This window comes from Staurois parvus, unplaced genomic scaffold, assembly GCF_062004578.1.
Source record: "Staurois parvus isolate SC_StPar_1 unplaced genomic scaffold, SC_StPar_1.0 ptg000087l, whole genome shotgun sequence".
In the NCBI taxonomy this organism is placed as follows: Eukaryota; Metazoa; Chordata; class Amphibia; order Anura; family Ranidae; genus Staurois; species Staurois parvus.
In genome coordinates, this window is record NW_028317883.1 from 9270704 (window position 1) to 9285235 (window position 14532).

General features: G+C 36.3%; 1 protein-coding gene across 1 annotated transcript in view; it reads left to right on the forward strand.

Annotated features, from left to right (window-relative positions):
* Window positions 1–472: 472 nt before the first annotated feature.
* The window catches only part of POU2AF2 (POU class 2 homeobox associating factor 2), a 235733-nt gene continuing 221673 nt past the window's right edge, over window positions 473–14532 (forward strand). Inside the window, exon 1 of the mRNA XM_089670169.1 lies at window positions 473–597. Within this exon, the coding sequence (XP_089526295.1) occupies window positions 588–597 (10 nt within the window). The 5' untranslated portion in view covers window positions 473–587. The remainder of the gene's footprint in view (window positions 598–14532) is intronic.

A 14532-nucleotide genomic window follows, 5' to 3' on the forward strand; every position in this document is an offset into this window, starting at 1 on the left:
AAAGACCTGACAGCGATTTTAATCCTTCCCCACTCCATCCAAAACTAAGAAAACATTTTGGCTAGACATACACTTCGGGTGTATTTATCATTCTTCCATATTTGAAGTACAAAACTTAGAAAGATGAGAATTGATATTTTCTCCTGAAATAACTTTATTTAATTGAAAGATATCGGTGTGTCATGCATTAAGGAAGCATAGTTAAAATAAAACCTACTGCTGGCATGTAGAAATGTTGGGAAGTTTCATCAAAGCTATATATAGCTTTCTGGGTAATAGGAAAACACAAACTGCTAAGACCTGTACACAAAGACCTACTCATACTGTAGCCCAGGATCACAGCTTACACTGACAATGCAAATCATGGAGACATACAAGCAAAAGAGTATTTGCATGTAAACAAATTAGTAAAAAGGCATTTTGGACACACAGCAGACTAAGACTATGTCCCTTCTCTTCACTTTTGTATTAAGTGATGTGAACACAGAATATCAGCATTTTATTTAGTTCTTAGTCATAGAGGAGATTCATGCAAAAGGCTCGCTGAGAACCATTAGTGACAGAATCCATATCTGACCACAAACAAAATGGAAACAGGTCAGTAGTGTATCATATATGTTGTGTATAAATTTGTTAACGTTGGATTTCCTGTAGACATAATCCAGGACAGTAATACAGAATAGTATTGCTTCTCATAGTAGACAAACTGGTTATTGTATTTACAAAACATTTGAGATGTTATCTGAATGAATTCTGTGGGAAATATTTTTATTTTGCCTCTCCCAAATTTTATAGATATCCATTGTAAGTGCAGAAACTTTATTCAGAGATGTGAACCTAAAACAGAGATCTGCATATAATCTATTTATTTCAAGCAGGTCCTTTGTTACAACAAAGACATGGCATCTGCCCATCTTTCAAAGGATTACAGAATATCACACAGACACAATAGTCTGTTTAGAAAATAATTTATGAAACATTAATTTAAACTAATTTTGCTATTATAATTGTTATTACTGTTTAATATTACTAATGTTAGTGTTCGTAAAGTATTTACGTATTTCTTATAAGTATTTTACTTTTAAGAAACTGTGCATAAAAAGAATCATTCAAAAAGTTACCTTTTATAGTAACACAATTTAGTGTCTTTAGACAAACTTTAAAAATTTCCCAGCATGCTGTAAGTTTTCTTCGTTTCACTCTAAAGATTTTTTCTCTTTCACAGATTCACTTTAATCCTGTTATACCATTTGAATATATTTAACCACTTCTTGTCCATAGGAGGTACCCATATATCCTTGGTTTGGAAGGGTAATATCTTGGTCATCACTGCAGCTACAGCAATGATCAAGGCATGATTTTTAGGGCTAAGAAATCTGCACAAGATAAAGTAATCCAAGAAGCTGATCGCTTTTACAGGCAGTGGAAGAGGTCCTCTCCTCCTGTCACCACCCCACTATTACCAGGCTCCCCTGTCCCATTGGGGAGCTCGGTAAGGATGTGATCAGCAGCAGCTGCCTCCTGGGACACAGGGAGAGGAACTGATGTCGTTCAGAAACCATAATTTCTGAACAACTAATGTTGTTCATAAATGATGAGCATTTCATCATTTTCAGATTAAGTTTCATGTAAACAAGCCATTACCGGCTTGAATAAGCGCCTGATCAAACCAATCTCATTTTGATCAGATACTATGGAGACCAGAGGAGAGATATGGGGTCTAGCAGAACCCTGATTTTTCCATAAAGAGGACCTGTCATGGCCCATGCTATTCCAAGAGATGGTGTTCATCCCTTGTGATAGCAATAAAAGTAATAAAAAAATTATGGGGATAAGGTAAACAAAAAGTTTAATAAAATATATAATAAAATAATTAAAAGTTCTCTTGTTTCCCTGTGCTCACATGCAAATGCAAACACGCATGTTAGCCCTGCGCACATATGTAAATTGCGATCGCACCCCACATGTGAGTTATTGCCACAAATGTCAGCGCGAGAGCAATAATTTTAACATCAGACCTCTTGTGTAACTCTAAAGTTGTAACCTGTAAAAGCAACATCTATGGAGATTTTTAGTGACTGTAGCTTGGCATCTTTCCTTCAGTGTACACAATTTTAAAGTGTGACATGTTTGGTATCTATTTACTCTGCGTAACATCATCTTTTATATCTTACCATACATTATGTTATAATATTGTGTTTTTGCACATTGAAATTCGGTAAAGTGTAACTTTTTTTAAAAATATGTGTTTGCAAAACCATTGCACGAATATCGTGTGACATAAAATATGCAACTCCCACCGTTTTAATTTCTAGGGCCTCTGCATAATATATATAAATATATATATAATGTTTGGGGGTTCTAATAAGTAGTTCTAATAAGAAAAAATGCTGATTGCTGATTTTGCATGCAGGGGAGAAATGTCAGAATTTGCCCTGACTGGAACTGGTTAATGGCCAGACAATGGTTAGGAGGTTGAATGGTATGCAAGCCAATTCCCCTTCCTGGGGAAGGTTCAGAACCTGTGGCAGTTTATTTTGTACAATCTGTGGATCCATTAAAGAGATTTCCCCTCACTTCTGATCACTGAGATCACTGAGGGGGGTTCTAGCCTTCCCATACTCTGCTGGAAAAAAGTAGTTACATCTATCTGTGTTGTTCTTTGAAATTTTCTGTAAATTCCTGTCACCAGTACAGAAAAGCTCAATAACAGAGCCTTTCCCACTCAATCTAAAAGTAAAAACAGAAAAAAAAAGTTTAGCCAGACAAATGAAAAAAAAAAACAAAAACTAAAATATTTAGGCATTTTCCTAAAGGAGTACATTGAACATTGCCAACATGTGTGTGAGGTCAAGGTGATTATGATTGCTCATTAAAAAAATGAAGTTTTAAAAATACCCTTCCTGTGAATAGCAACAGTTTAAAACATGTTTAAATCTTATTCATCTTATGTCGCACATTGATGAGGTTTGTAGCCTATAATAAGACCTGTTTGTATCCTTGGGCTTTTTCAAAAGCTTATCTTCTGGAATTTATAGGGTCGGGCCTCAATACTGATTGATAGTAAAGCCTCATAGCTAGTCTTCGGGCTGTTATCTGGAATTCTTTATTTAAATATTAGTGTGGGAACATAAATAGAGATTATAATTTGCTGTAAAAAGTAGTAAAGAACATACATTTTGTATTGTTGCATGTCATCATATGTGTGTATTTGCTGACATTGCTAAGCACTTTTTTTTAGTCTGACTATGCACATAATAATTATACATAGGGTCTTATTGTCCTGTTATGAAATAGCATTGAAATAATATCAAAGATGAGTTTGATGTAACTTTATATTATAAAACATTCCCATATAAATCAAGGGATGAGTGAAACTAATAGCATTTTTATTTTTAAAAAAATATAATAATTTAAAAAATAAAGTGATAGTGCATAATTAACTATCAAATACACACTGAAGCTAAATATAATACAAAGAACACTAAATTTAATAAACTAAACTACCCTAAGTACAGCACCCCCCCCCCCCAAATAAATACATAAATACACTTTGACCAATGAGCACAATGAGAAAAAAATGTCAGTTTCTGTTATAGAAAATCTTTACCATCTGTGAAATCAATAACTTTGCTAGGAAAATTATTTTTTTATCACTTTACTCATTCCCTTAAATAGTAACTGACTATAAGAAACATTATTATAGGACTATAGTCCTGTGACTCGCCAAATGGACAGTGTCAAACAGTTTGTTATTTTCAGAAGGGAACAGCTTTTCTCCAATATTTTTAATACAATTACTATGATTGACTATTACAATTCTATCTTAAAGGTACAGGGTAAATGCAAGGATGCCCTCCTTGTTTTTTCGAGGAGGATGAAAAAAAATACTGTTTTAACTTATGTATATTTTCAGTAAACTGATAATAGACTTCATTGGATTATGGATTACAACATTGTTTGCAATACAAACAAAATTAAGTAAAATAAAGTGATGCACTGAGTCACTTTATTTAAATTAATTTTGTGTGTATTGAGATGATTAGGTAATGGATCCTTAGTCACTAACAATTGTCTAGCAACCCTTGAATACCTCATACTATCTGCATGGCTTGTGTTTTGAAAGGGGTTCTTTTTCAACTCTTGAAGCACATTTCAGAAGAACAAAAAAAAAGAAAGAAACAGGAAAAAGAAGTAACTGATTTGAATCAAGTAAATCAGATTGTGAGCTTAGGTTTATTACATCACATATTTGTCCATCTCTGGGCCCACCATGCAATTAACACAATATGCTATTTGAGTCTCTCCTACAGCTTGTGAGTAAGGAATGCTCCAATGGACAAAATGTCTCACTGTGTGTATAATTCCAATATATATATATATATATATATATATATACAGTGTATGAAAGATTATTACATGTGGAAGAGCATAGAGAGCATTTCATGTTTTTATATACATATGTCTATATATGACAAAATATTTCAATGTGAGTTCTCTTCAGAAAATATGTAAATACTGATGTAATATGTATAAATATTATTAAATGTTTAACATTAGCTTTTTATGAAAGCTGATGTGGATAATATGGTAAAATGTTAAGATTGCTTACATTATGTATTTCTGAAGCAAACAATATTTGTTATGGATACTCCCATAGTGTTCTGTAGATTTAGCAGTCGCATACATTTAGCATTCACATGACTGATAAATCTTTATAACTGATATTTATGTTAATGTCTATAACTGCAATATTTTTTATTACCATTGGCATTTGTTATTGCTGTAGCTTGTTACTACCATCACAGAAGGTTTTTATGTCATAGATGTACTATTTATTATGATTTAACTATAGTTATACCAAACTGGTATAAAAAACCACATTTGTATTCCTCAAAATAAAATAATCTCTTCGGTCATATTTTGTAACTAACGTAAAACTGGGTGTTGCAAAGTCTATAAGTTGATGTGTGCAGAGGAGTGATTTTACAGAGTGAGAGGAGTTCTATGTCAGCATTGCTATGGTCTCTGTTTTCTAGTCCAATTTAAGCTTTTAATTTGATATGAAAAGTAAAAAAAAAATTATCATCTACCACTGCAGAACCTAAATATGTAAATTAGCATGCACTGTATACAGTATATAGCCAAAACTTTTTTCTAGTTGTGAGGAGATTCAGCTTTCTATCTGCCCTGGTGACCATTTTCGCTGAAACAGAAAAAAAGGGAAAACTACAATTTTAGAGTTGTCCCAGAACAAAAGCTGCAGGGAAATATTCCAATGTGGACATGTGTTCTTGTGACAATCGCCTAAAAGGACAATTCCCTTCACTTTGGTGAGAAATACCCTCACAGCAGATTTGATATGGCTCCTTCCCAGACAATGACTGTGGTGGAAACGCACTAGGTGGAGTCTAGGCTTATCTTTCCTGTTCAAAATGTTTATTGGATTTTCTGAGAATTTCAATCATTGTAAGACATATGGTTTACAAATATATCAAGCTATTGCTCAACATGAGGTATCATGTTAATAACAAAAAATATTTACACAGAAAACATGCCAAATGAGGAGGCAGACCTTTTTTTTTTCAATATAGACATGATGGCAGATACTGACATGAAAAAGGTAACAAAGAGGTCTTGCAAAAAAGGTTGGATATTAAAAGCAAAAGTAGCAAAGTGAAGAGAACCATTAGCCTTATCGAAATATCTACAGTGACATTGAGTAGCAATGTTGACAACCTATAGTGTCATCAGAGTAGTCATGAAATAGAGGAAAGGAAGAAGGTGAAGGGGGGGAAAGGTTAGGAGGAAAAAGAGTCAGGGAGGAGGTATGGGGGTCCCAAGGGCTTGCCGGGAATAGGGCCTTAAAACTATATACTGCTTAAATGTGGAAAGATATCAGCTTGGTGGCAGCAATGTAGAATCAGAGTGTGGAGGGAGGTATTGGTCTATGCATGGTTGCCAGATCTTGGAATATTTAAGGATTTTATCATGCAGTATAGCGTCAATCATAGCATGAACCATTGCCTGAATCACCCTATATTTAGTCTTAGCCAGGTTAAGTTGGGGAGATTTCCACATCTTCGCTATGATTTGTTTGGCTGCTGTAACTCTTTGCAATAGTAATTTGAATTGGGATTTCATAATATCTGATGGTTGGTGGTGTAGCAATGTCACAAGGGGATCAAGTGAGATTGTTAGAACCTGAAAGACCTCTGTCCAAAATGAACTCACCATGGGACTGGACCAACATATATGGAGGTGAGTACCGATGTTTCCCCAACCTTCAAAATATAAAAGTGAATTAAAAAAAACATATTTGGATATTCTGGCCAGGACAAGATACCAGCAGGTCAAGACCTTATAATTCACCTCTAGGGAAACTATATAGTGTGTCAAGGATTTTACATTTGCCCATTAAATTTTCCAATCTTCAGTGGTCAACGTCTGATTCCCATTTACATGTATAATTTGGGAGTGAACTAACAGGGTTTTCTAATAGATGCAAGTATAATTTGTAGATTAATCCATATGCATGAAGGTCCCACTTGCAAATATGCTCGAACTGGGTCAAAGTATTAAGGGTGACTCTAGAGCTATTATATCATCTTGGTTTTATAGACTGCGATTTTCCCATTTACCTCATGTGAGTGGCTTAATACATTACATTTTTATGATTTTAAGATTTTCTGCTCTATGAGTTTACTTTTTTTTTCGTCTTTACCTCATATGCCATATGTTGGAGATATTGTGGCTGGGTCACTACGAGGTGCATTTGTTCTCTATATGTTGTGGTCTTTCCATGCTTCTGGAGCCTTATTAACCTCCCTGGCGGTATGATTATTTCAGATTTTTGGTGCTGAAAGCGGTACCATTTTTTTGCATGGAAATATGTATTTTTTTTATTGTAGGCTGTAATTTTTAGGAAAAACTCACTGAAATCTGTCCGAACAAGAGTCTAGTAAACATCCCGGGTATGATAAAATTTGAAACACAAAATCATAAATTATAATTTAATAAATAATCATAAAAATAATATAAAAATAATAAAAAATTTAATTCAATAATATAATCAAACCAAAAACACTGAAATGTGAAATAGAGCGCCAAGTTTGCACATTGCTGAGCTCAGTCGCAAAATCGTTTTCAGTTTCTGATGACGAATTTCCCCCACGAATCATTATCACTCAATTCTGTAAGTGGTTCTGATTTACTATCGCTGTTCTCTAGCTGATCTAAACCGCTTTTGACCTAAAGGGACACTTTTTGGACGCCATGGACATTTCTCAGTTTCCAGGCAGAAAGAACAGACAAAATGCAGGCAGGGCGCAGGACAAAGCACTAGGGACAATATGTATGTGAAATAGGTTGAAACAGCAATGTTTTACTGTGTAAAATGAAAAAAAAAAAAAATGTCATTTTTTAAAATTTTTAAATTTCCCGCCGCCGCCGACGGCGGCGCCCGTACGTCCCGACGTCACGGGGACAGGACACAGAAGCTGGATGCCGGCATCGGCCGGAGGAGATGGCCGGGGATGCTGCAGGGGACACATCGTGGGAGCGCAGGGTAAGGTAAGTGAAGAACACATGCCGGAGCAGTGCCGCATGGTATTCCCGAGTGTAGCTCGGGGTTACCGCTTTTGGTACTGAAATGTTACCCCGAGCTACACTCGGGAATACCGCCAGGGAGGTTAAATCTGAATTGCTCTTGGGGATATTGCGACTATCATAGCAAAGCACAACTGATCTCTGTTTATTGATACCTCTCCATCTGGTAAACAGTGTGTGGGCACTGGTTTCATTCACTTGGAGAGCACTTATTATTCAGATCGATTCACAGTTCAATATTGTCAACTTTGGGACTTTTTGCACTGTTTTACATATGGACGTTTTATTGATCTTTGATTTTTTATTCTTAATTGTCTTCATATTTTTGCACTAATTTTATAAATATTACATTGTTTTGTATCTACATTAGTATGAATAGCACCTAAAAGTGACAGCACACCTATTTAATGAGAAGCATGAACATATGTGGTCAATGGCATCAAGTGAAATCCCCTGGCCACTTTGTTTACAAACAGAAGTAGTCAGAAAAAGAACTGTTATTTAGTGGTTTTGTCACTTTTTTGGTGTATCCTACATGTACACCACTGCATATGCAAATATCCCTGAAGCATGTTATTTACAGAAATTGTTTATTTTAATATATTTCTTCAAACCACATTAGAAGACCTGATCCTCACGGAACAGAGTTGTTTTGATTTACTTAGCAATTTGACAAGTAAATTTTTTATATAGTTTTGGAAACAAGAACATATATGCATAGTTTGTTGTTTACAATTAACATAAACAGAAATGGACATGGTATATCATTGGTCATAGCAAAAATGTAAATAAGAAAAAGAACATTATGTGTTAACTTAACAATATTTGTCCTAGATGATAAAAATTAGGGGAAGGGAGTTGGAGAAGGAAGAGGGGGTGGGTGGAGGAAAGAAAGGGGGAGTCTAGGTGCACAAAGAGGTGCATACTGTATGTAGCAATGCGGTGGGCAATAAATATGGAATACTAAAGCATATAAATAAGCGAGCGCCTTCCAAATAGCAGCAGCTGTACACCAAAGGCACCATATAAGACCTTCCAATACACAGTAATATACAAAAAGGTGCAGCGCTAGAACACAAATAGACAAACGTGTATATACATGTACAAACTCATGCAAAGGTATAAGGTGACACTGTGCATTCAAATATACGCCACTATATTGTGGTTAATAGGACGTGAGGAAGGATTATTATATCCAAAGGTAAGTCCAGCGTGAGGATGTGAATAAGATCTCAACCGATCTCTGACTCTCCAAACGACACAGACTGTGTGCACGGTGAAACAATGGGGGTACAGATTACGCACTCACCAGATGCGCAACCTTTGTGTGCTTTTCTATAACATGGAGACTTCCAATGTCTCAACTAAGGTCTGGTCAAATCTTCTTCTTTCCTAATCGATCTACAGCTGTCACATGACCCGGCTCTTTCCCAGCCTGTCTGTAGGAAAATAGTGGCAGGAGGAGCTTCTAGTCCTCTGCTGTTGGTCACATGTTCAAAAAAAAAAAAAAAGCCTCCTTGCAAGCCTAACAAATAGGCTTAATACACTTTTTTTCACATAAATGGAACCTGCTAGAATTTGCTGCAGCATGGAATGGATGTTGGATACCTCCTATGTACTCCACAATGCTTCTCTCCTTATACATGCGTTATTCCTGCAGGGATCTCTCCCTCCTTCAGCTGCTCAGGATCCCCTGCTCACTCCTCTTAGATGTTCTGTACCAGCCTTAAACCAGCATTACTGTACATTCTAGGGCCAATGAGAGTAACTGTAGAAAAAAGGAGATATCCAGATAGGGTTCTCTTCCTTTCCTCAGAGCTTGTGCATATTCATGTGTGCTGGCGTCCAGCACACATGAATTTTTTTTGAACATGTGACCAACAGCAGAGGACTAGAAGCTCCTCCTGCCACTGTTTTCCTACAGACAGGCTGGGAAAGAGCCGGGTCATGTGACAGCTGTAGATCGATTAGGAAAGAAGAAGATTTGACCAGACCTTAGTTGAGACATTGGAAGTCTCCATGTTATAGAAAAGCACACAAAGGTTGCGCATCTGGTGAGTGCGTAATCTGTACCCCCATTGTTTCACCGTGCACACAGTCTGTGTCGTTTGGAGAGTCAGAGATCGGTTGAGATCTTATTCACATCCTCACGCTGGACTTACCTTTGGATATAATAATCCTTCCTCACGTCCTATTAGCCACAATATAGTGGCGTATATTTGAATGCACAGTGTCACCTTATACCTTTGCATGAGTTTGTACATGTATATACACGTTTGTCTGTCTATTTGTGTTCTAGCGCTGCACCTTTTTGTATATTAATAAATATGGAATGGTAGTTGGAGAGGGCTGTGGTCATGCCCTTTTTAAAGGTCTGGTAAGCAAACATCTGTTCCATTTGACAGACTGCTTAAATCAGGAGTACTCATGTATCATGGTTTGTGTGACCCCTGAGCAGACTTCAACTACAGAGGCAGTAGAGGATTTCCAGGTTTTGGTGAGCATTTGTTTTGTTTTGGTAAGAATGTGTTTCAGGTGTTTCATCACTTGACTTCCGGAAGGTTTTACCTCCCCCCCATGACTAGGGAATTTTCTGGTATTCAGCACTGAACTACTTTGACTGGCAATTGCTCAGTCATACAACACTGTACCCATATGAAAACTTTAGCATTTTTTTTCACACACATAGAGTATTCTTTTGGTGATATCTAAATGCAACTTACTTTTTTTATTTTTTTGCTATATAAATTAAAAAAGAAAATGTCTTTCTTAATTTTTTTCTTAAAATTTTGCAAACAAATAATCTTTCTTGATAAATTTAGGCTTAAGTGCAATATATATTTGTTAAAAATAACCCAAAAACGTTATGGTATATACAGTACATACAGTGGGGAAAATAATTATTTGATCCCCTGAAGATTTTGTAAGCTTGCCCACTTACAAAGAAATGAAGGGTCTATAAATGTTATCATAGGTGTATTTTAAATGATAGAGACAGAATATCAACCAAAAATCCAGAAAAAACACATGATACAAATTTTATAAATTGAGTTGCAATTCAATGAGTAAAATAAGTATTTGATCTCCAAGTAAAACATGACTTAGTACTTGGCAGAGAAACCCTTGTTGGCAAGCACAGAGTCAAGACATTTCTTGTTGGTGGTTGATGGTTACCAGGTTTGCACACATCTCAGGAGGGATTTTCATCCACTCTTCTCTAAATCCTTAGGTTTTTTTTGGAAAATTAAGAAATTACATAACATATTTGGGGGTTTCATATGTTTGTATGTTTTTACAATTTTTTTCTTACATACTGTCATCAGAGTAGTTCATTGTCACCAGAGTGATCGAGGACTTTTTTTTTTACACTGCTATTGTTTATAACAGTATTGGTCACTGTTTTAAGCCATAGTTAAGCCATAGTTAAGCCATAGTTGACTGTCATGAATGGTTTTCGATTATGACAGTTTGCTTTCTGTTGACATGCTATGATTGGCTACAGCTATTAGGTCTCTGTAGACTATGAGACCTGATTTATGAGCGCTGCATAATTCTATGACATATTATCCGAAGTTTTTTGAGGTTTACTGCCTATGCCAGCAGCTTAACTAATTATCTCTATAATCCATACACTCATTTATTTGAAAAATTATTAGACACCTAGCGCTGTTGTACTTCAATTTATCATCAGACCAATTTCACCTCATATACTAGCAGCAAGGTGTAGCTTGGATTAATATTCCATATCTGGAATGGATATTTTCGAATACAGATCAAATAGATCCATTATTACTGATGATGTGTTTACTCATGATAAACTATCCAATGATCTACATGGTCTGTTCTTACATCTTTCTAATCACACAACTTCTGAGATTCGCACATTATGGGATATTTCCCTCCTAGAAAAGTATTTAAAAGAAGGCATGGTCCCTAGATCTCTCAGATGGGACATCCCTCCGGAAGTAGGAGATATTAATAGCGAATCGGAGTGGTACATATTTTTTAATACTAAGGGGCTTGAACTGCTTGAATTCCTGTTAACCAGGAAGAAAAAGAAATTGATTTACTTAGATACAGAAATTAATAAAACCAAGGATTTACTTGTTCCTTATATGGATAGGGAAGAATACAAAACAGAGTCTGAGAAACTTAAAGGTTTATTGGAAAAAACAGAAAAAGAACAAAAAATTAAGAAAAAGAAGAAATATACTAGAGATTATTATGATTATAAAGAGAAATCTGTTTTCAAATGGGAATCAGTTAACTATGATTTTGTATCTGGAGATGCATCTAAGGTAGCTCACCCATCTATCCACCATCAACCCTCTAAAAATCCAAAATCTAAAAAGGGACCCTTACCCCCGCAGACACCTATTTCTAGGAAAAGAAACCCTTCAATGGTCTCACCGGGACCTGCAGCTCTTAAACCAAGCTATAATATTCCCACTTCCAATAAATTTGCACCTTTGATGAATTATCACCATACTCCTCGTGATAACAATAGACCACCGGGTACTCATCCTCAGTATAGGCGGAGATCCTATTCTAGATCCCCCATCAGAACCAACAACCATCCACCCAGAACAAGGTTCCAGTCCCCAGTACCGGATTATTATCCGCAATATAGAGATGAGAGAGTGGGTAATGGCTATTACTATGACAATTATCATCATGACTACTCTACTCAAACAGGGGGACCTTATAATAGAACCCCGTCAAGGAGTCAGATCTACCAACCACAATTTAGACCTCACTACAATTCACCTCACAATTCCACAAACCCACATCCCTACCGCTCTCCTCATCCACATACATATAATAAAGCCTCTAATAGAGGACCTCCCGCCAACATACAATACCCAAAGCCCCAACACAATGGATATAACCATTTTTTAGAGCAGGGCTCAGGGAGAAAAAGAAGTTGGCGACAAGAGGAAAACGAGGAGGATCGAGGGTTAACAGACAAAAAGAGAAGGGTGTAGTGGAATCTGGTGTTTTTAATCTCTACAGCCAAATCCTCACTAAAAACGAACTGACTCTTCTGAATAAAGGATTGAAATTTGCTCCATTTGCACAACTCAATAAGTTTGGTACATTCATAGATGTACACAAGTTTACTAGAAAATTGGCATTAAAAAGACATTTTATAAATAATCCCATAAAGAGCGATATTACTCCAACTTCAAAGGGTAATTTTAAATCTTCAAACCTTAAAAATGCCTCCCTTTTTAATCCTCCTGCACATTCCCATATTACAATTTTTAAAAATATGGTTTTAAACGACCTTGGAAAAACCAAAGTCAAAAAATATCACCACCAGTTGCACATTGATAACACTATAAAAAATTTACTAGAAGAAAAAGATCTAGTAGTGAGGCCCGCCGATAAGGGAGGAGGGGTTGTTATAATGAACAGACCTAACTACCTTACACTAGTAAATAATATCTTGGAAGATAAAGAAACTTACAGGCTTCTTAACAATAATCCGCTATGTGCCTATAAAAAAGAATTAAAATCTTTGATTAACACAGGGTATGAAATTGGAATCTTAAGTAAAAAAGAGAAAGATTATCTATGCCCTACGGCTCCCAAACTGCCTGTAATTTATTGTCTTCCTAAGATCCATAAGGATCCAGTCAACCCCCCAGGCCGCCCTATAGTAAGTGGTATAGGGTCACTTTGCGCACGGGTGGGAGAGTATATAGACGGTTTCCTTCAACCGTTGGTAATAAATACTCCAGCCTTTTTAAGAGATTCAAAGCAATTGCTATCCATCATTAAGGACATTAGATTGACCAAACCCACTTATTTAGTAACTGCGGATGTCTCCGCCCTTTATAGCAACATAAAACATGAGGATGGACTCCAAGCAGTTGATTATTACCTGAAAGATGCTGCGGATGTACCCTCATTACAGAAATGTTTCATAATAGATCTTCTCAAATTTGCAATGTGCCATAATTACTTCTGGTTTAGCAATAATTATTACCTTCAGATTACCGGAGTTGCAATGGGGGCAAAGTTTGCGCCGAGCCTTGCTAATCTATTTATGGCTTATTGGGAGGAAGAGATCATCTACTCCAGAGATTGGCCACATCTGTGTTTATATTGTCGATATATCGACGATATCTTCCTACTATGGGATGGGGATGAATTTTCCCTGACCAATTTTTTCACAACCCTGAATTACAACACTAATAACATCAAATTGACCTTCCAATATGATTTCCAAGAAATTAATTTCTTGGATTTAAACATTTCTAATAACGGTACAGGGCTATCTACAAAAACTTTCTTTAAACAGACAGACCGGAATAGCTTCATTCCAACAAATAGCTGTCATCTCCCCAGATGGTTGAACAACATACCTAGGGGCCAATTCCTGAGGGTTCGTCGCAACTGTGATAATGTTGAGGATTTTATCCAACAATCAAATATCCTTAAAAAGAGGTTTGTGGAAAAAGGCTACAATAGCAACACTCTACAGACAGAAATCAATAATGTTGAGAACATCAATAGAGAGTTGCTCCTTTCCACTAGGCAAATAAACAAAAACACAAATAAGGACAATAGGTTCTGTCCCTTTATCACCAATTTCTCTGCCCAGTACAAAGATGTTGCCAAGATTATTCAAAAACATTGGTGTATCCTCAAAAGTGACCCAGTACTAGGTAGCTCGCTACCTGACCTACCAGAAATCACCTATAGAAGAGCCTCTTCTCTGAGGAATAAACTCGCTCCAAATGTGGTAAATCCACTGAGACAGATTACGTTTTTTAATCGAAAAGGCTTCTTCCCATGCAACCGATGCATGCTATGTGTTTTTAATGGTGTTCACAAAACACCCATTTTTACCTTTTGTTCTCGCTCTACTGGCAAACAATACACGATAGACTCTACCATCACATGTAATAGCCTCCA